The 23,920-nt window shown below is 47.7% G+C and overlaps 1 protein-coding gene across 1 annotated transcript in view; it reads right to left on the bottom strand.

The window, feature by feature from the left end:
• Nucleotides 1-23,920, bottom strand: part of ITIH2 (inter-alpha-trypsin inhibitor heavy chain 2) — a 40,580-nt gene that overhangs the window by 801 nt on the left and 15,859 nt on the right. The window contains exons 9-20 of the mRNA XM_065419451.1: nucleotides 23,325-23,441; nucleotides 22,416-22,584; nucleotides 18,768-18,893; nucleotides 17,681-17,862; nucleotides 16,484-16,669; nucleotides 14,396-14,535; nucleotides 13,473-13,645; nucleotides 10,137-10,262; nucleotides 6,018-6,131; nucleotides 4,726-4,924; nucleotides 3,725-3,897; nucleotides 2,202-2,313 (exon numbers count right to left, since the gene is read on the bottom strand). Of these exons, the coding sequence (XP_065275523.1) occupies nucleotides 2,202-2,313; nucleotides 3,725-3,897; nucleotides 4,726-4,924; nucleotides 6,018-6,131; nucleotides 10,137-10,262; nucleotides 13,473-13,645; nucleotides 14,396-14,535; nucleotides 16,484-16,669; nucleotides 17,681-17,862; nucleotides 18,768-18,893; nucleotides 22,416-22,584; nucleotides 23,325-23,441 (1,817 nt within the window). The remainder of the gene's footprint in view (nucleotides 1-2,201; nucleotides 2,314-3,724; nucleotides 3,898-4,725; nucleotides 4,925-6,017; nucleotides 6,132-10,136; nucleotides 10,263-13,472; nucleotides 13,646-14,395; nucleotides 14,536-16,483; nucleotides 16,670-17,680; nucleotides 17,863-18,767; nucleotides 18,894-22,415; nucleotides 22,585-23,324; nucleotides 23,442-23,920) is intronic.

The raw sequence follows: 23,920 nt of genomic DNA, 5'->3' as shown, positions 1-23,920 counted from the left end.
AACCTCCTCAGGTAAGGAGTTCCACAAGTTGACTGTGCGCTGCGTGAAGAAGAACTTCCTTTTATTTGTTTTAAACCTGCTGCCTATTAATTTCATTTGGTGACCCCTAGTTCTTGTATTATGGAAATAAGTAAATAACTTTTCCTTATCCACTTTCTCAACATCACTCATGATTTTATATACCTCTATCATGTCCCCCCTTAGTCTTCTCTTTTCCAAACTGAAGAGTCCTAGCCTCTTTAATCTTTCCTCATATGGGACCCTCTCTAAACCCTTAATCATTTTAGTTGCTCTTTTCTGAACCTTTTCTAGTGCTAGAATATCTTTTTTGAGGTGAGGAGACCACATCTGTACACAGTATTCGAGATGTGGGCGTACCATGGATTTATATAAGGGCAATAATATATTCTCAGTCTTATTCTCTATCCCCTTTTTAATGATTCCTAACATCCTGTTTGCTTTTTTGACCGCCTCTGCACACTGCGTGGACATCTTTAGAGAACTATCCACGATGACGCCAAGATCTTTTTCCTGACTCGTTGTAGCTAAATTAGCCCCCATCATGTTGTATGATGAGCCATGCTGCTCGCTGACAGCCAGAGTCCGACACCCTTACATTAGGTAATACCTCTCTCCACAAGTAGCTCCATTGACTCCGGAGGGACTATTTGTGGAGTATGATACTACATGAGTGTCAGAATCAGGTCCTGACGACATAGACCATCTGTGCGGAGGAGCACTGTCTATGCTGGCTGGAAGATACTCAACCTGAAGGATCCTACAGAGCAGGATTTCCATATTTGCCCCCTCTATGCTACATGGAGCGAGTCCTTGCTGTCCTTTTATGTTTCATTCTCATGAAAAATAAGCTTCAAACCCCAGTGCAATGTATGTGCTGCTAACAAAGCTTCCGAACCGTTAAGTGGCAAGAGCAGGGAGAATGTAGGAAGCCAACTGGCCAGGTGTGTTCTGCCAGTAGGTGAAGTCCGTATCTTTGACAGTGGAGTAAGGACTCAGTTGTGCCACCTTGGAGCACATTGAATAGTACTTTACTACACCCACAGTCCCGCTGATTACAACAAATAAGGTTGGCACAACTGGGCCCTAAATGAATAAGCTAGGGCTGAAAGTTGTGTGTCTGCTGCATAGGACAACTCTGCCATCACCAGTATGAGGCGGAGATCTCCGCATCCAACTGCCTAGGATGGTAACAGTAGGGGCATAGCCAGTGGATTTCCATGTGGTGTTGGATCTCCTAGGATCTGGCCCTTTGTTGCGCGTTCCTGCTCTGTAGGGACTGTGTTCCATTTTGCATTCTTTGCTGGATTTGGGATACTTTGTTCAGAGCACATTTATTCTCACTTGCAAGCGAGGTATAAAGCTGTACTAATTGGGAGAACTGTAGGTATTTCTGACTCCTGAAGAGGCATGCTACGGTCTTGTTTCCCCGGGGAAGGTAAAGGATATAACTGACAGGCTTTGCAGTGTGTGTAAGTTTGTGCCAGACAAACTTCCTCCTAAAAGCCAGGCAGAGGTTTCCTGCTGAGTTGGCGTAGCCTAAAAGCAGCAGATTCATAAGGAAATCCTGCTCTACTCTTACTGTTCAGAAGTCCCTGGCCTCCCTACTTGCAATACAGTCCACAGAGGAGTCATGCTGCCATTAGCTCTCCCACCGTGCTAATCTCCTCCTGAGACCAGCATTACTTTCTAAACTAATATTCAGGGTGAAATCCACTGCATAGAGTAGCTGCTCCTTGGCTCCCAACCAGCACGTCCTGGCACAGCCATGTATTTGCAGCAACACAGAGGCGTTTCCATGGACCCCCTAGTGCAGAGAGTACACCATGTAGCTGACTGCCCAACCAAGACTTTGGAGGACATAGGCAATGGGGGTTCCGTAGTTGTAACGAAGGGCAGAATTTAGTCAGTGGGTTTTTTATTACTAGTGGTGATACACAAACAGGAAAGAACTCAGCTTGACTTTCAGTGCTGTGTTGGATCTGCTGTGCTGACAGCTAGGAAAAAAAACATGCTTTACATGTAAGCAGAAGAAATTGGGGGGGAATCACAGAGCTAAGAAGTCACTGTTAGAGAATGACTATGTAATTAGAGATATTTTCATCGACTACATTCAGAAGGGAGGTTACCAAACATTTTAGGGCCTGATCTTTTTCTTGGCTGAGTTTGCTCAGAATTCCTACCTGGTGACAGTAAGTTTGTGTCCTTTCACTTCCATGGTTGCTTCTGGTTTCTCTGGATCCTGACCAGGTCTTTCATTGTAGATATGCACTTCTGGTTCAGACATGAATTGGCCTGACCAAAGAGAAGGTTAAAACTGCTCGCATGTCACGGCCTTCAGCCATCACATTTTAAGCCGTCGTGTAGCACATTTTAAAAATCAACAATCCCAAGCATGCAAATTGGTCTTTGTAATGCGCTGGGACCTTCCACATTGTGGAGATGGGTGCTCTGCTTTAGAGCCAGCTGACTGATTCTGCTTAAGCAGAGCGGGACTGGGAAGATCAGTGGGTAAGGCAAGCTCCTGCTGACTAGTTCTGTTCTGCTGTGGAACTTTCCTAGGGATTCCTGAATTTTAAAAAGGGTGATGAGGGTGTTTTTGTTTTGTTTTGTTTTTAAAGGTGACCTGCACAGGAAAGAACCCTTCCATCTCAGGGTATCCCCCTTTACTGTGGTATGGAAATGGTTGTCAGGTAAATTAGATTTGCAGAGGGCAAGATCTCCAGGAGGTATCAGGAGTCTTCTGCTCTTCCCCCTTCCCTGAGAGAGGGGACTCTGCTGGGGAAAAACATAGATGTGAGGCGTGTGTGTGGTGGGGGAGGTCATTAATTCTTTCTTCTGCTCCTCTCCCCTCACCAATTGGCTGCGATGGGGAGCCTTGGTCACAGAGCAGATGTCCTGCAAGTGGTCAGACTCCAGATCAGCCTGGCTTATTCTATACATTCATTCCACAGTTGAACTCTGGGGACCGAGAATGATTCCTCTTTGGTTTCCACATGCTTCGTGCTGGGTTTGGTGAGTCGCATAGTCGCACAGAAGCACCGAATTGGGGTTGTGACCGTTCACTGATGTACAAAGAAAGGTTTGTCTTAATGGCTAAGTCTATCCACTGACTTGGTCACACCTTCTATGGTGTCTCCTATTAAGTGGCAGCAAGTAAATAATTAAATCACCTTGGAACTAACATACCTAACTGCTCTATTACTTTCCTTTTTTCTGTCCTCTGTTCAGATCATAACGTCTTTGGGGAAGGGGCCTTATCTTATTACATGCCCTGTGACTATTGATGCACTATCATAAAACTGAGCGTTGAGCTCTGGAAGTCAAGTAGATATGAAAGGCCACCTGCTGACCACACTGCTGGTCTTGGCATAAATGAGGGCAGAATTTGGCCCTAAAATACAGGGGGCCAATCCTCTGCTCCTGTAAATCAGCATCCTTTAATGGCGCTACCCCCACTTACACCAGTGGAGGATTTGGCCCAGTGTTTGAATGTTGTTAGCTTAAGAACCATTCAGGTCCTAAAGGAAAATTTCTCATGGGAAAGCCAATTAATTATTTTGATAGAAAGTTAAACAACAGTATTCTAGATACGGGATTTTTTTCTCCTCTCGTTGATGATTTCCTTCTTCCCCAGCACACAGAGTTCTAGCCAAAACCAATAGAATCAGATCCCTCCTCCTGCCACCTGGCCACAGGTCTTTACCTATCAGCCCATGCGCGCTGGGTGAGAACCGGTTTGTAGGGGGAATGTAGATCCCTAAGAAATCAATGTTGACCGGGTGATTCTTCCACACGCGGTGAAGCAAAACCATGAAGGACATTTCCGTGTCCATGGCGATAGTGACACTGCGGTCTTTCTTCACAGACACAAGCAGCCTAGCGGAAGCACAAAACAGAAATGAGAGCCGCGTCCCTGGTTCAGCTGAGGCACTTCGCTTGTTGTGCACAATGACGTGTGAAGAATGCGGTACCTAATCAGTCCCAGTTTTTAATGAGGATTTACAGAGCTTTCGTTACCGCCCAACAAATCCATGCAAGGGTGAGTGTGATAACCCTCTCCTTTTTCACATCTGGAAACCGAGGCAGAGAAGTTCACTAACTTGGCCAGCTCTACGTAGCAAATTCAGTGGCAGAGTCAAGATGAGAACTCACAAGTTCCTATTGCCTAGCACCGGGCTCATTCACTATGGCAATGTAGGGTCAATACAAAAAAGATCAAGGTGCCTTTATTATTCATAAACATAAACTGTTCATAATGGCTTCATTGTTGAGACCACTGCTTATCACGCTGATTGCTATTATTTCTTGGTGCTGTCCCCATTAGTTTGTTGCATCCATCCATTTCTCCCGTTATACTTAGACTGTAAGTTGTTTGGGGGCCGGGACTGTCCTTTTGTTTTGTGTTTGTACAGCGCCTAGCACAGTGGGGGTTTGATCCCTGATTGGGTCCCTGAATTCTACTACAAAACAAATAAGAAATATTAGCATCTATAGCCACAGTGACAACTGAGCTACTTAGACACATACAGCTGCTCAGTGGATGAACCAGGACATTATTCTCTTCATTTTGAGGAAGGATTAGAAAGCCAAGCCAGGCTCATTTCCCCAGGGATGTTCAAGGGTAATTCTTGCCCTCAGATCCACAGGGATCGACATATTCCAAATAGTTTCCACAAAGTACATTGGAAATGCGCCTCCTCTTACCTTTTCCGAATGATGCTTCCTGTGTCGGACCAGGACAGCGCGGTGCTGTAAGACCCGTCTTTCAGGGTGATCATCTCTGTGCTGATCTCTACTTTCAAGCCTTTGTTTTTGAAATAGAATCCAATTTTGCCAAAATAGGTGCTCAGTTTTTTATTCTCATGCTTCTTGGCCCCAATGAGCTGCCCGTTGACCACGATCCCTATGAAAAGTAGAGTATGTGATGTTTTCCATGAGTTTGCCATGTAATCCAGAGACTTATTCAAGTCATAGGAGACAAACAAATCATAAGACCTAAAGTGCTTTGAGCAGAGAAGACCACTTCCCAATGCACAGTTTTTGGACTTAGTTATTAATTTGATTTCCTGCTTGGCCCCAAAGACGACTTTTCTTTTTTCCTTTCTCTCTCTCCCGCTGCTTTCTTCTTTGTGCTCAACTGAAAGTGCAAATGAAAGAAACGCAGCCCCACAGCGGCAGGTTTCAAGTGGAATGGATAAGATATTCTTGGTGCATCTGCAGAAGTCTATCCATGTCTATCCTATAGATCAGTGTTAATGGAACACATTAGATGTCATTAATTCTATTGTCTGCAAGTGATCCAAAGTGTGTGCTTGTGTAATCACTGCTGAGCACGACCTTGCAGGCATGTTATGGTGCTCGTTTGAATTTCCTAAGATGGTAGCTGCCAGGGTTGTAAGAAGGTGTGAGCTTTTTCTATTTTACATCTAAGTACATTTCATCTAACTGCCCAGGCTCACCCATTGCTCAGTCCAGTGCCAGCTGGCAGTCTAGGGACTGTACTGAGTTGCTGATGGAAAGCTACTAATAGACTACCTGTTCAAAACCACAATCCAGACAGAGAACAGCAATGACTGCCAGCTTTGACAGGCAAAGAGCAATACTGGGAAGCCAAGTACGTAGGAAGAAGTTTCCCTGTAGATTGCTTAATGTCAATGTTATGTAGAGAACATTACAAGCATCACGCCAGTTTCCAGGGAACTGATACCACGCTCCGACTTAGTATTCACATTATTGAGATTAAGCCCAGCAAGCTTGTTCTGCAACTTGAGTGTGCTCTAATGCTGATTTCATTTACATCTACATAAATCAGGGGTAGCTGCACTGAACTCCATCTCAGGTCAGAGGAAAATTGGCTTGATTAGAATTGACAGCAGTCAGTAAAGCAAGAATCATCACAATGAACCTGGTACATATTCCTTTCCCCAAACCATGGCCTTTCAGATCCTTTGGGATGCATAGTGCTATATAAATGGAAGCTATTCATGTTCTCTTACCAGAATCAGGATCTGAAACCAAGTTCAGGATCTTTCCAGGCTCTGAGTCAATATTGAAGCAGATGTTCTCCTGGCTCTTTAGCAGATGGATGATGAAATGTGGGTCACTGTCAACTAAGGTACAAAAATAAGTGGGGAATAAAAAAATAAAATGAAAGTAGTGGTGTGATTACTTGTATGAGATCTGAACAGTGTTTCCTCACTGCTCTATAAATTTAGTTCACTACCTATGGACATAGATAAGCACAGCTACTTTTATTCGCCGATTTCAAAGTGCTTCCACTCTACAAAGTTAATCAATTATCCCTCAACACCCCGGGGAAGGAATAAGTAGTAGTATCCACTTTTGATAGATGGGGAAATTCCCAAGCAATCCTTACATAGGCCTGTTACATTTTTTTTAAATGAACCAGAAATCCCCATAGGTCTGTGATGGCGTGTATAAACCCTGCACTGGCGATGAAGGGGTTAAAGAGCAGCTCTGGGCAAGGTTGGCTCCGCCCTGCTGGACCTGTCAGTCATGTCAAGAGCGGAATAAAGGCTTAAAAGCAGGACGTTCCCAGCAGTTGCTGGCCAGCCTTGGGAGACAGCAGATGGCAGCTCTACGGCTCCCTGGGGAGACTCCTGGGAGCCTTCCGGGGTACTGCCCCCGGGAAGGCCCTTTACCAGCCCCACTCTAAGTCTACAAGAAGCCAATGCTGGTATACTGGCCAGGAAAGGTAGGTTTGGCAAGCCACAGGATGACCCACTAGGCAGTTGGCACTGCTACCTTCTACCCCTTTTGGGGTTAGGGAATCTGAGACCATACTAAAGGGACTCGGGGAGTGGGAGCCAAGGGCCCCATCCCTTTGTGTCATAGAGCCCCCCTACTTTGGTAGATGTGGGCAATCTAAGGATTTTTCAGTGTCTGTGCAGTTGGAGGGGCCTGCCAGCACCCCCAGAGCTGTGACAAGGTTTCATCCTTTTAAGGTTTCAGAGTAGCAGCCGTGTTAGTCTGTATCCGCAAAAAGAACAGGAGTACTTGTGGCACCTTAGAGACTAACAAATTTATAGAGCATAAGAAGCTTATGCTCTATAAATTTGTTAGTCTCTAAGGGTATGTCTACACTACCGCGGTAGTTCGACGGCTGGCAATCGAAGTTCCGGGTTCGATTTATCGCGTCTGGTGTGGACGCGATAAATCGAACCAGGAAGCGCTCGCCGTCGACTGCGGTACTCCAGCTAGACGAGAGGAGTACCGCGGAGTCGACGGGGGAGCCTGCCTGCCGCGTGTGGACCGCGTCTGAACCGCGGTAAGTTCGAAGTAAGGTATGTCGAATTCAGCTACGTTATTCACGTAGCTGAATTTGCGTACCTTACTTCGACTTGGGGGGTAAGTGTAGACCAAGCCTAAGGTGCCACAAGTACTCCTGTTCATCCTTTTAAGGAGAGGATGCTGCATTCCCAGCCTCGGCGTCTAACTCACTGCACTGAGTTACAGGGTTAACTGATGAGCTGCCAGCTGGAAAACACCATGTGCTACATTGTGAATGTGAGAGTCTGAGCTACCTTCTTTTAAAAAGCTTGTATCCAGCAGGTAATGCTAGAGATGGGACTGATCCAGAAGCCCACAGCTGAACCCCCTCACTCTGCCCCCCAATCAGCTGGGGGCAAAGTTCAGATCTAAATCCGAACTTCAGAGCTGGGACCCATCTCTACATCCTATGTCCTTATTCTGACTAATGGCTTGATCCCCACCCCTCCCCCCACCATTCAAGCCAATGGGAGTTTTGCCATTGACTTCAACAGGAGCAGGATCAAGCCCCTAAATACAGAATAATGCAAAGAATTGCCAGTGCAGAGAACATACCTGAGCCAGGAGCTGGACTCTCTTGCTCATTTTTTCCCTTTCCAAAACAGTAAGTTTAACTATTTCAAAGTCTAAGATTAACCCTTGGCCTCGCCACTGAGCACGCCTTCAAACGGGGGCTGACAGTTACTGTTGCATATGTCTGCATTGTCATTAAGCAATTGCAGACTATGGCTCTCCCAGATCGTTTGTGTAAGTTAGACATTAAATCATGGCAGAGACCCAAGTGTTAACAAGACCCAGCAGCCTTCAGAGAATCCAGAGATCCTTATCTACCACACAACATTCATGCTGTCATTTACAATGGGAATTAACTCTGGAAATAATGTTGCATTAGCTTTGCAACTACAGATGAGCCAGAAAGAGAGCCCTTTGGACTGACTGTGACTCCCAGTAGCAGATGGCAGGGAAGACCTATTAGATCATCGAATCCATCCTCATGATTATCCCCTAGAGTATACTTTCTAGGGCTTTGTCCATTCATGCTTTAAACCACATAAGTGATGCACCATGCTTGTAAAGAACTACTACTTATCTGGGTACGATACAATGGTGCCATGGATATTTTGAGTGTAACTTTGGGGTGTCTGTAACGACCCTCTGCATGGGTTATGAATAGGGTTTGAACTTGAGAGCACTGGCCTCTACTGGCTACAGGAATAGCTGCGTTAGTTGGTAGCAATTGTCGACTGTTATTCACTAGATGAGCATGTGATGTCTGTTTTACCAAAGCAAAATGTACACAATTGTCTGTTTTACCAAAGCAAAATGTACATTCCAATAGCAAACTCAGGGCAGTTGAGAAATCTCTCTGTACAGCGTTAGGGCAAAGCACCTTTATTCATCACCTTCAAATTCATTGATTCCAAGGCCAGAAGGGACCACTGTGATCAGGTAGGCCGACCTCCTGTATAGCATGGGCCATAGAACTTCCCCAAAATAATTCCGAGAGTAGGTCTTTTAGAAAAACAGCCGTCCTTGGTTTAAAAATGGTCAGTGATGGAGAATCTACCATGCCCCGTGGTAAATTGTTTCCAGGGTTAATTAAATACACTGGGGGGCAAGCCCCCTTGTTTACCAGTACAAGAGGTGCCTGGTTTTGACCAGACAAATAAAGTACTACCTTGCACATGAATCAGTACTAAATAAATACATCTCCCTAGCACATTTTGCATTTTGTTTTTCAGCACTGGTGCTAGTTTCAATTTAAATGCTAGCATAGACAGGGCTCAGCTATTCTCAGCACCATGCCATTTAGACTTGGGCCTGAACTGCAAAAACAGCCTCTCATTTTGGATTTTTTTGGTGCCCGGTCTGGGTCATTTAGAGCTGGATTTTTCAGAGGGGTTGAGCACGCACAGTGGCTGATGACTTGAAAATCAGGCCCTACTGATTCCAGCTTGGAGACATCCAGAATTACTGGATGCTTTAGAACAGGGATCGGCAACCTTTGGCACGCGGCCCATCAGGGAAATCTACTGCCGGGCCAGGCCGGTTTGTTTACCTGCAGCGTCTGCAGGTTCGGCCGATCGTGGCTCCCACTGGCTGCAGTTCGCCGTTCCAGGCCAATGGGAGCTGCGGGAAGCAGCGCGGGCCGAAGGATGTGCTGGCCACTGCTTTCCGCAGCCCCCATTGGCCAGGAACGGCGAACCGCGGCCAGTGGGAGCTGCGATCGGCCGAATCTGCGGACGCTGCAGGTAAACAAACCGTCCCGGCCCGCCAGCAGATTTCCCTGACGGGCTGTGTGCCAAAAGTTGCTGATCCCTGCTTTAGAGTATGTAGGCCCAAATCTTTGTGATCTGGGTGCTGAGAACAATTGCAGGGCAGCATCAAAGTGAAGAAATGAGGTTTTGAAATTCCCCTTCTGTAGCAGCCATGCAACAAATATTCGGGGTTTCTTTGCCTTTTCACTATGGGCAAGTTCAGATTCAGGGCCAAATCTGTATCCAGATGGAGGCCCTCTCTTGAGAGCATATGTGGTGATTTTGCACTGCTCTCAAACTGGAATGTGGGCCTCTGCCAGTGGAGGCCAGTGACCTCTGAAAGTGGGTGGGGGAAATGGCACGTCAAAACCAATGCAATGCAGTGACTGTCCCTAGTTGAATGGAGAGCAGGCAGTGCTATCTCCGTCCATTTGGATAAACGGGCCATTTGGCTTCTTCCGCCGTTGCTCTGTTCCCCCTGCCCATACACACACACACACCTTTGTATACAAGAGCTGTACTAAGCAAAGCAAGAGGGAGGAAAGCAGACAGCCCACCGTCTTTTACCTGAGGTTATGTGTTTAGATACAGTTGGAGCCTTGAGAGCATTTAATGAACGCTCTGCCGTAGTTGTGGGTTTCGCCCAGGGTGGGATGGACTTATCAAGGCCATTGGAGGCTACAGCTAAAGTACCTGTTTGTGAAGAGGTTACATGACATTGGAAATTAGTAAAAATGGCTGCACTGATAAAGGATTGTCGTAATTTTAACTTTAGCACACAATGATCGGGATTCTGATCCAATTTACTGCAGGAGACTTATGCCAGATTTACCCGGGTGTAACTGAGATCAGAATCTGGCCGATTTACAATTAAGGGTTTGCCTACATGAACATTTAGTCCATGGCAAGCTGGGGGGGTGAATCTATCCCACACTAGGCTGCGGCACAGGGTGTACATGTGGACCCTGCTGACGTGCACTAACAGCTCCTTAATGTGCTTTGATCTAGTCCCATTTCAAAGTGGACTAGATCAAAGTGCACTAAGAACTGTTAGTGTCTGTTAGGGGGACTGCACAGACACTTAGGCTGTGGCTACACTTGCGACACATAGCTAACACAATGAAGGTATGATTTCTCCTGCTTGTGTACATATACTTGCTCTAGTTCTCCTCAAGCTAGTGTGAGCATGAATAGCAGTGTAGCCGGGGTAGTATGGGCAGCAGCAGAGGCCTGGCTTAGCTGTGCCAAGTACAAATGCACCTGGAACCGCTGGGTACATACCTGACATGGTTAAGCCACCGTGCTGCTGCCGCCGCTACCCATGATCCTGCAGCAACACTGCTAAGTGCCTGGCAGGCTAGTGCGGGGTAGATTCACACCCCACTTTGCTGTGAATTAAATATTCAAGAAGACAAGCCCTTAATGTGCTCAGTGTAAGCCTATTTTTGAAACTTAGGGCCTGATCCTTTAACCTTTACTCACATGAATAGGCTCCGATTAGGCAAAGATCTTCAGCATGTGCTGTGGTTAAGCGCTTTCCTTAGCCTTTAGGCATGCGAGAAATAAGTACTGAGGTTATTTTGTGCACTCACCCTAATTCAGAGCTTACTCGGTGGTTACTCAGGCAAAACTCCCACTGGTACAGCTTGATGGGAGGTTGGCTTGAGATAAAGAATGAGTTAAAAACTATACAAGGACTTCAGAATTTTGCCCCACATTAATGCTACTGCGTATTAAGCAATGGAAAAATCCAGCATCCAGTCTAGTCTCACAATAGCATAATAATAAATACGTAATTAACCAGTTCTTTTCAAAAAATGAGTGAATTCAATGTTGGCGAAAGACTGTGAAGCGAGTCTGGGACAGGACTACCTAAGGCAGAAGCCAGTCTAAACCTGGGTTGATTCTGGTTTATTCAAGGTATAAATGGCTATCTAGTCCATCCCGGGTAAGTGCAAGATTTTTTTCTTCAACCCACTGTATTTTCTACAGCCGTCAGTGTAGGACTGCTATGCGAGAGCACTTATGGGTATCATCCTCTCTTAGGGTCAAATCCTGGGCCCTTGTAGCTCAACGGGAGTTTTGCCACTGATTTCAGTGGCAACAAGATCTGATCCTTAATGTCTAATATAATTGGGAAATATGTTAGCACACTGAAAGAACAATGGCCCCAATGTTAATATCAATTAAATCATCCAACCTACTAAGTAAAGCAAACCATGACCTGGAGAAATCAGCTGATGCAATGTATGCGGAATTCCCATTGTAATAGGTTTAGCAAATGGACATGGGTAGCGGTGCGCAGACGTGGTGAGCCATAGCACATGGTATAAATAAAAATCTTTTCATTCTACATGGATCTCAGTTGAGGATTTACAATGTAAAAGAAAAACAAATTAACCAATTGTAACATCTTGCAGACTTAAAAAACGCATTTGATTGCAGTAGAATGAGGACACTTTTGATATCTTTCCAGCAATCTGAGAATGCAGGACAGATGGGCCTGGAGTTTCTGCATAGTTATAAACAGTTCTAAAGTGAAAGGCAAAATTGACCGTGCTGTGGCAGCTACATACGTTGCTTCCCTCTCATCTCAATCTAGCAGAATATCTCCTGTTTATTAACATGATAAATCACCATTCGCTATAGCCTCAGGGAGTAATATTTGGTTTTCAGTGCCTCATTTTCACCACAGTTCAGACATTTTCCTCCAATAAAAACATACTACTATTACAGACCACTGAACAGCAAGAGCGCAACATAATAATAAAAATATCTAGCTCTTTTCATCTTCATATCTCATAATGCTTTACAAAGGGGGGGGGGGCAGTGTCATTATCCCCATTTTACAGATGGGGAAACTGAGGCACAGGGAGAGGAAGTGATTTGCCCAAGGTTACTCAGCAGGTCAGTGGCAATGACAGGAATTAAACTCCTGCATCCCAGTCGAGTGCCCTATGCTGATAACAGCTGTTAATATAGTCAGTACTGGATTTGTCATCAGTTGGCTTTGCAGTGATGAATGAATAAATTAAGAGCCTGACCAGTGCCCACTGAAGGCAGTGGAAAGGCACCCATTGACACCAGTGGGCATTGATAGGTCAGGCCCTAACAGGACAAACAAGCCCCGCCCCCTTTGGCCCAATGGAAGGCTGCTGTAAAATGGGGGCTGGACAGTAACAAAGGAAAGAGAGCACTCTGGGGGACTAATGAATGAAGACACTCTATCTTTAAGAGAGCTCCAGTTCCAGTGGTCTTGTGACCTATCCACAGCCATCTTGGAGGTCCCCCAGAGACCACAAACAGCTGCAGCATGACTCAATCAACTCCTCTATATAAGTGGAACACAGGGAATAGACCAGGGGTTCCCAAACTGGGGATTGCGAGATTATTAGATGGGGGGTTGCAAGCTGTCAGCCTCCACCCCCAGCCCCTCTTTTCCTCCAGCATTTGTAATGGTGTTAAATATATAAACAAGTGTTTTTAATGTATAAGGGGGGGGTCGCACTGAGAGGCTTGCTATGTGAAAGGGGTCACCAGTACAAAAGTTTGAGAACCAGTGATATAGACGTATCTGTTCCTACAACAAATAAAGCTGTGTCATTGTAGGTTTACAGAAATGCGCATAATGGGCAAATGTGGTGCAGTCAGTCTCCACCGAGGGTAACACGGACAAAAAAGGCATGCTGAAAATGTAACTCTACAAGGAGCTGATGGTTTAACTGCCCACTTAATTCAGGGCCTTTCCCTTAAAATACAGATCCCAGCATGAGCACTAACGTAGGTTGTCTTAGTGCACCATGTTAGTCTGCATAAGTGACAATGAACAGCTCATTTCCACTGCAAGTTGGTTTTTTAAACGCCAAAAAGAGCTTGACAAATGGGACAGATGGAGACACCCACCTGGGCAACAGCCTATTTTTTGGTCTTGTGGAGAATCTGCCAGCATTCTCTCATTCCTTTCAGGATTCTCTATCAACATGGCCGTGAAAGGGGTCACGATGTGGTGGTCGAGCGACATCTGTAAGATTGATCTGGTGATGTTCCTTTTCAAAGCAGCAGTGGGGGCCAGGTTTCTGTGTTGAAAAATAAATAGACCCCCTTGTTACCAGCTGTGCTGGGCAGCTGCTGCTTAAATCAAGGCCGTGATCCTTGTTCATCCTAAACAGGGGAATCAGAAAGGTAGGAACCACCTGGGACCTTGGGAATGTGAATGGCAAAGATTAAAGTCCCGATCCAAAGCCCACTGAAGTCAATAGTGAGACTCCCATTCATTTCAATGGACGTTGGATTGGACCCAAAGAGCCTGATCCAATTTCCACTGATTTCAATGGGGCTCTTCCTGTTGACTTCAATGGGAGATGGAGCAAGGCCTATAAGAACAAGGGGCCAAATCCTTTTACTCTTGGTCTTTGTTCATTAACTTCACACATTCAATCCCCAACCCATGTTAATAATAATAATAAATGGAGATATACCTATCTCCTAGAACTGGAAGGGACCTTCACAACCCTGAGTTTAACAGGCCAATGTTCTACCACTGAGCTATTTCTCCCTCCCTGTTCAGACCTGATAGACACCACTGACTCTGCCGCTAGAACAAGCTGAACCAAAACCTTATGCCTGCTATTAGAAAGGAGGGGGAAGGAGTGAGCCAAGGGTGCGAAGGTGGCACGCTCTTTTGTTTACATTTATATTCCACATTTGTACAATAAAAGGCCTGATCCTGGGAGGTGCCGATAACCCTCATCTCCCAGTGACCGCCAGGGCCCTTTCCGGGTCAGCTAGGTCCCTATCAAAAGTCCCCGTCTGGCATTTCTCCCCACCTCTCAGCTAGGAGCTGGTTGATGGTCAGATAGGCCCACAGCTTCTCAGTGAATTTGGGGTCGGCATGCGGCTCTTTCTTCAGGAAATCATCCAGTCCCTCAACATCTGCCAGGGTCTCCAGGACTAGCTCGGCGTTTGACTAAGCGATGAATGAAAGATACCAAGATCACAGTGTGAGCCGGTGAAATGAAGCAGTCATATCACGCCACCCCCACCGCCCCCGGATCAGGACCCAGACTTTTAAAAACCGGGGTCCCCTTGTTAGGAATCTGATCCCCCACACATTTAGAAAGTGATTTTGCTAACAGGACTGTGTTGGCCAGCATGAGTAGGGCTGAGTGAAGGGGGTATGTTGCACCTCTCCCCCTCCCCCAGTGATCATGTCATAGCAAATTGAAAAAGCTGGAGGAACTCTCCCTGCACTTACCAAGGAAGAAGGGACGCTATAGGTGCCACTTGGGGTGGGAGTGAGGAAGGGGGTGGAGAGCTCTTAGCAGAGGAGAGGGAGCTGTGCTGAGCAGTACACCGCTTACAGGAGAAATCCTGCTCTCTCCTCTGTGCTCACCCCAGGTCCTGCCTGCACTGGAGCCGGGGCAGTTCTGCTGAGCGAGCAGGGCAAGCTCTGGAGAGCCTGTGAAGTGTGAGACCATCCCTTGCACATGGCGGATCCCATCTCTGGTGGGGGCATCGGGGAGGCTCTTTGTGCACACTCGCAAAGCAGGGATAGTGCATCCCCGGCCATGGCCTCCCACAGAGGGGAAGCAGCAGCTGCTGTGGAGTGGCTCCACTGAGCCTCCACTAGCTGCAGAGGAGGATTGCACAGTGAAGGGGCTGAAAGCAAGGATGTGGCCTACAGTGAAGTATTGTTCTGGTATACGGTGACCTGGTCGAAAAGGGATCCTGGCGGCTCCGGGAAGCAGCATGTTCCACCTCCGGCTCCTACGTGTAGGGCAGCCAGGGGGCTCCGCACCCTGCCTCCTCCCCAAGTGCCACCCCTGCAGTTTCCATTGGCCGGGAACTGCAGCCAATGGGAGCTGCGGAGGTGGCGAGCTGGAGGGGGGACATGCCGCTGCTTCCAGGAGCTGCCTGAGGTAAGCGCCATCCGAGCCTGCACCCCTGATCCCCTCCTGCACCCCAATCCCCTGCCCCAGCCCCAATACACCTCCTGCCCTCAGAACCCCTCGATCCCAGCCTGGAGCACACTCCTGCACCCCAAACCCCTCATCCCCAGCCCCACGCCAGAGCCCACACCCTCAGCCAGCACCCTCACCCCCCCATGCCCCAACCCCCTGCCCCAGCCCTGATCCCTTCTCACCCTCCAAACCCCTCAGTCCCAGGCCAGAGCACCCTCCTGCATCCCAAACGCTTCATACCCAGCCCCACTGCAGGATCTGCACCCCCAGTCAGAGCCCTCACACACCCTTCACCCCAACCCCTTGCTCCAGCCCAGAGCCCCCTCCCACACTCTGAACACCTCAACCCCAGCCCGGAGCCCCCTCCTGCACCCCAAATCCCTCATCTCCGGCACCACACCAGAGCCCACATCCCGAGCCAGAACCCTCACCCCCTCTCGCATCCCAACCCACTGCCTCAACCTGGAGCCCCCTCCCGCACTCTGAACTCCTCATTTCTGGACCCACCCTGGAGCCCGCACCCCCAGCTGGAGCTCTCACCCCATCCCACACCCCAGCCCCCTGAGCCAGCCCGGTGAAAATGAGCAAGTGACTGAGGGTGGGGAGAGCAAGTGACAGAGGAAGGGGGGATGGAGTGAGCGGGGGCGGGGCCTCGGAGAGGGACAGGGCATGGGCCAGTTCTCGGAGGAGGGATGGGGCAGGGGGTGGGGCAAGGGCGTTCGGTTTTGTGCGAGTAGAAAGTTGGCAACCCTATTCTGGTACCACGTGTTACTATTAGGAGATTCTACTGAAGACAGGAATAGTGATAGGAAAGTGACATCCCACAGCCGTTGGCATAAACCCGCACAGAGCCTGGGGTACTGCAGACAGTATGACCCATTCTACCCCTCATGGGGAGAAGGCCATGCCCCTGCGAGCCACAAGAACGGGTGTTCTCCAGGGAGCCTGACTCACTGACGTGGCTGTGATAATACTCTGCAGGTGCTGCACATTGTTGGCGTCAACCTTTCCCGCCACCACAATCTCCGACCCTCCAAAGTAGTTATCGAAACTGTTCTGGGTGACATCTGACACCGATCCCTGAGGATAGTTAAACTCCACTTTCTTGAGGAGCGGGGTAGAGACCTGATTGTAGAATTTCTGCAGTTGGAAAAGACACGGGGGGTAAGTCTGTTGTGTTTGACTCAACCCTCGCTGACATGCTAACGCAACAGCAAAAGGTACAGGCGACAATCTGGAACCCAACAAGGCAAGACTGCACTGTTTATTTTCCAGGAAATGCAATTCCCCTTTTGATTAGGCCTTGAAATGTCTGTGTATTTACAAAGACAGCTCCCAGTAAAGTCAATGGAAAGACTCAGGCCCACAGTCTGTAATGACAAACACCTAGTTTCTTCCAAGACCCAGAGGCAGAAGGAAGCGTGAATACTGCTGCATATGGGCCCAAATCCTAAAGCAGGTGTGAAGTCAATGAATAAGGACTTGATGATTTGGCCCTTTATTATTTATTGCTTATAGATGTGAGCCCAGGCTTCAAGCACTTTCCAACTCTATTGATCAGAATTTAGCCTTCATGACTAGACTCTTTCTCTATAGAGTTGGCTGAAGTAAAATCCTAGATCTGGACTGCCCTTAACACAGCTCCAGAAATCCTACTTTGCAGTTCAGAGTTTATCCCTATGGGCTGGTCTTCACTATGACGCTGCTGCAATCAATGCAGCAGGGATTGATTTAGCCAGTCTAGTGAAAACCTGCTAAATCGATGGCAGAGCGCTCTCCGGTCGACCCTGGTACTCCACCTCTCTGAGAAGAGTAAGGTAAGTTGACCGGGAGAGTGTCTCCTGTCAACGCAGTGCAGTGAAGACACTGGGGTACGTCGACCTAAGCTACGTCGACTCCATCTACGTTATTCACGTGGCTGGAGTAGGGTCGATTTACCCCTGTAATGAAGACGAGCCCCTTGTTATAGAAGGTCTTGGGTTTACAGACATGATCGTTACCCTGTAGAACTCTCATGGCTAGTCTCCGCTTTCAGTGGGACCTACGTGAACCAGGAGTAACTCCATCGCCTTCGAATGAGTTATTCCAGATTCACAGCTGGGAGCAGAATCTGACCCTCGCAGTTTAAGAGGTGGAGGGAAGGAAATGCACCTTCATTTGGGAAGAGGTCTCCTGATTTCCAAAAATCCTCTGTGCCATTCCATGGTTTTCATGAGCAAGCCTGTCCAGGAAATCATAGTCTACATCGAATCCAATCCCGAGAGAGAACAAAGAGACATCTTCCGGTATGTTCTGTTTCACGTTCTTCTGGATTTTAGTCAACTTCAGCTCACCTTTAGGGGAGAGAGTAACTTTCAGTCATCTCCTGAATGGAGAACAAACCCTTCAACCCAATTAAAAATTATTCATAAGAATTCTCAACTAGGATCTATTCCCATATTCCTTGAATATCCTCATTGTCTGTAGTGGGAATGTTGGTTTGCTGTTGTAACATATGGAGATGAATAGGGCTGTTTTCATCTCACAGAACTATTGTTTCAGGCTCTCTGCAGACTCAGGAAGACACCACTAATGGTTTACACTTCAGTTCATGATTTTAAGGTGCTCTTTGCAATCATGAGGGCTAGGAACGTAACTTTTTTTAAAATCATAGAATCATAGAATATCAGGGTTGGAAGGGACCCCAGGAGGTCATCTAGTCCAACCCCCTGCTCAAAGCAGGACCAATCCCCAAATAGAAACTTCAGTTGTAGAGCAGCCAGGGGTGACTTTTGAGGCAATTTCTGCAGTTGGGGCCCGATGCAAACCCCACTGAACTTAATTTTCTTTCTGCTTTATTCTTCATATTTGGGGGCAATTCCTGGGATGGAGCAGCTTCTTGGGGACCAGCCATCACAGTCTTTGCTGAGCTCTCTGGAAGGGGGGATTGCCTGTGTGATGGTTGTGACCTCCTCTGTTCCAGGACTGGAGTATGTATGTAAATAAAGCACATTACCTTTAGGATATACCCAGCCTCCATGTCACTCATTTCTCATCCACTAGGAAGCCAACCTGAAAAGCCCCAGAATTCCACTACCACTTGGCAGAGGGGCGACATGATGTCTGAAGCAGGACATGCTGGCATCGGAAGAAGGGACAATAGTATTTTCTTAACTTACTTGTAGAGTGTCCATGTGCTGGTTGTGTTTCTTAAGCCAATTCAACTGGCCTTTCATTTCACCTAATGCAAGATCCTTACCTACCGTAGGGTCGCCATCTGACACCAATATGATCATGGAGACGGAGTTAGGGTCCAACATTCCCATGTTGCTGGCTTCCTTTAGAATGAATATTGCTCGAAGAAGAGCTTCGTTGATGTTTGTACCTGGTAAAGAAGCGATAAAATGAGCATGTTTGCTACGCAGCGTTCCTTCTTGAAATAAAGGCTCAGTCCTGAGAAAATAATACATAGGAACATAAGACTGGAAGGGACCTGAGTAACTGAGTCCAGTCCCCTGCTAATGCCGGCAACCCTGTCATAGAATCCCATTCTATAACTTATCAAGCTCCATCTTCAGACTAGTTGGGTTGTTTGCCCCCACTGCTCCTATTGGGAGATTGTGCCCGAACTTTACTCCTTTGATATTAGAAATCTTCTTCTCATGTCCAACCTAAATTTATTCATGGCCAATTTAGCCCCATTTATTCTACCCCTCTCATGTATTTAAAGACAGGAATCATATCCCCTCTGAGCCTTCATTTTTCTAAGCTAAACAAGCCAAGCTCTTTGAATCACTTCTTGTAAGAAAGACCCGCCATTCCCCGATCACGCTAACAGCCCTTCTGTGCACCTGTTCCAGTTTGAATGAGCTTTTCCTGAACATAGGTGAGCAGATTTGTACATAGTATCCAGTTGAGGTCTGACCACTGCCTTGCCCAATGGCATTAATATGTCCACAGCTCCAGTGGAAATACATCTTAGGATCGCACTTGTGTTAGCCCCCAGGGACAAAGGCCTCAAGGACAGTTAAAGGCCTCTCCAGAAATAGATGCTGAGGGGTGTGGTGCATGGCCTTTTAATTAATCCCACTGGAGTTCCTTGCTTTAAGTATATTAGGTCAGATTTTGCTTGTTTATAGTGGAGTTACTCATTGAAATCGATGGAGTTGTCCCAGATTTACACGAGCATAAGTGAAAGCAGACTGTGGTCCATTCAGTGGGCCTGATTCACTACTGTATTACTCTGTTTTAAGTTGGGGTTCACCTAGGATTTAAAAATCCCCACCATACTTGGGAGAATTTAACCAAAAATTCCAAACCTTTGCACAAATGTCTATGAAAGGGCCAGATTCTGATACTGGTTAAAATACATTTTGCTTTGCACTCCTATAGCTCCTTTCCCTACAAGAAGCTCAAATATGAATGAATGAAGCCTCAATGCCTCTGTGAGGTTGGGAAGTACTATTATCCCCCTTTAACAGCAGGGGGATGGAGGCACAGCGAAGTTAACTGATTTGCTCAGGGTCACATGATGAAATCCAGGGCAGAGCTGGGAAGAGACCCAGCTCTCTTGACTCTCTGTCATTGGTTTTAAAGCCAGAAAGGGACAATTAGATCATCTCGTTTGACCCCTGTATAACACAGACAATGGAATTTCACCTAGTTACCCCCATACTGTGCTTGATAACTTATATTTAGCTATAGAGTATGTTCCAGAGAGGCAGCCAAGCTTGATCTGGACATCAAGAAATGGAAAATCCACTACTTCCCTAGGTAGTTTGTTCCAATGGGTAACCCCACTCCCTGTTAGAGCCTTATTTCTAATCTGAATTTGTCTGGCTTCAGCTACCACCCAGTGGTTCTTGTTAGGTCTTTCTCCTGGATTAGATCAGAGAGCCCTGTATTGCCTGGTATTTTCTCCCTGTGAAGGTACTTATACACTGTAACAGAGTCACCTCTCAAACTTCTTTTTGATAAGCTAAACAGCCTGAGCTCTTTCCATCTCTCACGGTAAGGCATTTTCTCCAGCCCTCAGATCAGTTTAGTGGCTCTTCTCTGCACTCTCTCCCATTTCTAACATCCTTTAAAAACCGTAGACACCAGAACTGGGCGCAGCATTCCCGTATCGATCTCACCAGTGCCATGCACGTAGGCAAAATCACTTCCCCACACTTGAGCTTCAGCCACAAAATCATCCGTCCTGTGCTCAGTGTTCACACAGTGCTCTGAAGATATGACATTAAGCACCTCTCACACTCCTTCTACTCCAGTGTAACTCCATTAACGTCAGGGGAGTTACTCTTGATTTACACTGTTGTAAATGAGAGGCGAATCGGGCCCATAAATCATGGAGTACGATCACTGCATAACAGGTTAGTGGCTTCCAAGTTAGCTGCAGCCAGTGGAGGCCCTGGAGACATGCTGCTTGGACCCGGGACCAGATCCTCAAAGGTAATGGGCGTGTGATGGGGCGTCCGCCCCACACAGGGTTGAAAGGGGGTTAAAGTGTCCAGATAGGCCAGTTAACTATCCAGGGTGCATGTGGAGGAGGAGCCAGGAAGCAAAGAACTGATTGATTAGGAACAGGCTGTCCTGTGCAGGAACAGGCGGGGCCTGTCTAAACCCAGCTAGCTGGCTGCAAATGGGGGCTGTTGCTGGGAAGGGCTGCAGGGAAGTAGGCTGCAGTCACTCTCTGAGTGGAGGGAGTTTGAGGCTGGCAAATCCAGAGAAGGGGAGGAGCCAGATAGGTAGGAAGAAGCCCGGGGAAACAGCAGCAAGGGGTAGGACCGTACAGGGACCGTGGCTGCTTGTTATATGGTCCCTGGGCTCATAGGCGCCAATTTCTCCTGGGGCCGGTGGGTGCTCAACCCCCCAGCCCCGCCTCGACTCCACCCCTGCCCCGCCTCCTCCCGCCCCGTCCCACCCCCATTCCAACCCCTTCCCCAAAGTCCCCGCCCCAACTCCGCCCCTATTGGACTCCTTCCCCAAATCCCCGCCCAGGCCCCGCCTCTTCCCCACCTCCTCCCATGAGTGCGCCGTGTTGCCGCTCCTCCCCCCTCCATTCCACAGCTTGTTACGCCGCAAAACAGCTGTTTTGCAGTGGCAAGTGCTGGAAGGCGAAGTGGGGATACGGCGCACTCAGGGGAAGAGGCAGAGGCGGAGGTGAGCTGAGGTGGGGAGGCAGGGAGCTTGGCTGCCAGTGGGTGCAGAGCACCCACAAATTTTTCCCCGTGGGTGCTCCAGCCCCGGAGCACCCACGGAGTCGGCGCCTATGCCTGGGCTGGAACCCAGTGTACAGGGTGGGCCTGGGTTCCCCTTCTAGCCACTGGGAAGTGACGAGGGCATTAGAGACACCAGCCAAGCAGCCAGTCTGGAAAGACTTTGATTTCCCCAGAAGGGGAGGACCTTAGTGACCTGGCTGGAGGGCCTAGCTGCGGTTCCTGAGGCTGAGAGCAGGGCTGCAAAGCAAAACAAGATGGGAGAAGATACCACCGGAGGGAGAGTGCAAGCGAGCAGAGCTAATTCCCAGGATGGCCAGCAGGAGGTGCCGCTCACATTGAGTGAACCCTGTGACAGGAAGCTTGGTGCCTACATACCTGTAAGGATCTGGTCCCAAGTCCAGAGGTGCTGGGGGCACAGAGAGGTAGTGTGGTGGCACCATTGCCCTGGTCTCTTACTGATACATGGGCTCTGTGGGACTGGCCCCATAGAAGGAACACCCCTGCCTTTCCCAACAGAATGACCAGGGGGCTCTTCTGCCCCCCTCGTTAGGTCCCTTTTCCTTGTGAGTCTTGCTGCGTGAGTGGGAAATCTGGCCTTTTGTGAACAGGACTCTGTCTATCTGTCTGAGGCATTTCTCCCCATGGTACCCAAGTGCCGAGAGTACCTCGTTATCAAACCCACGTACCCCCATTGGGATGGATCTCCTGGATGTACTTCTTAGCATCCTCCTTCTGAGGCGCTGTGGCTGCAACTAAATCATCTCTCCAGGTGCGAACATTGTGGTTGAAGTCAACAATAGAAAAGTGGTCATCAGACCGGAGATCACCCAATATGGTCTTCATCGCCTCAACCGTCTGTGACAGGAAGGGGTCACAAGAATAGGCACGTTTAGCTCTTTGCATTATTCAAAGCACCCTATAAATGCTAGCTAATGAGTAAGAAACTAGGTGAACAACAACATGAGTGATGGGCCCAAACTGGAACCTTTTATGAGGCTGTCTCTCAGCCTGCTTCCTCTGCACTGTGGAAATCCAGGTAAAATGGGACTTGGCTAGACAGAATCCAGATAAGGAGTCTGCAGAACCCAAACTTGTCCTCCTCAACCCATCCCCACTGAATACTAATCATGAGAGGGAGAAGCCAGGCGCAGAGAGGACCTTGCTCTGGAAGTTGGGTTGCGTTGGTATTGGCACAACACTCAGGAGATGAGAGTTCTATTTCTAGCTCTGTCATGGCCTGCAGTGTGAGGCTGGGCAAGTCCACATCCCCTCTCTGTATCTCCATGGCCCCATCTATAAAAATCATCCTCCTTTGCAAAGTGCTTTGAGATCTACTATTTCAGAACTCAGTATGATTCAAATGACCTTGTTTCTTTCTTAAAACATTTTAAGGACAGTAAATATGGTGGGTCAAATCCTGAAGTCCTCTACTCAGGCAAATGCCCAGTGACGCTTTTGACTAAAGACCTAAAGATCCAACCTAGTGGTTTTCAGTTCAGGCAAGATCTAGTTATGCAGCAGTCAAGTAAGCAATAGCTAAACGTATGGGAGAACATGAAGGCAGGGCCTTATGTCTGCACAGATCAGGAACTTACTTGTTTCATTTTCAGTCCCCACATTGAGCCACTCACATCGATAACGAATAAAATGTTTTTGGGCAGCGGATCCAGATTGTCAGGAGCAAAGTAGTGAATAAAATAGCCATTAAAAATCTGCAAAATACAAACGGTGGTAATCAGAGTTCCTGTAAAGCTCCCACATGGCACAAGACAGTAAATGGAGTGAAAGGTTTCAGCCCTCTTTACAGGCCACATTCTGCTTTCACATACACACGGTTATATCAGTCGCTAAAGCTGCATTTGTATTTCACTCATCAACATAATGCAGTATCTGAGCTCCACTGGCTTTAAGGGAGAGCAGAAATTGGCTCTAAGGACTCACTTGCTTTGGGAACACCCCTTCACTGGCATGGGGGGTGGATGAGATGGTGTAAAAGAGCTCAATCCTGCAACCCTACTCCATGCCAACATGATGCTAATGAAGTGCCAGTTTGCCTTCTCACAACTTCTGACCCTGTTCCTTTGGAGTCGGTTAATCAGTGCCCCAGTACGGTGTTGGGGAACACTGCGATGCAAGAGACACTGGCTTTTGGACAAGACAGGAAGCTGGTCCTGTCCACTTGTTGTTTAGG

Source organism: Emys orbicularis, chromosome 1 (genome assembly GCF_028017835.1).
Source record: "Emys orbicularis isolate rEmyOrb1 chromosome 1, rEmyOrb1.hap1, whole genome shotgun sequence".
Lineage (NCBI taxonomy): Eukaryota > Metazoa > Chordata > Testudines > Emydidae > Emys > Emys orbicularis.
This window is presented reverse-complemented; position numbering and strand designations above follow the sequence as displayed.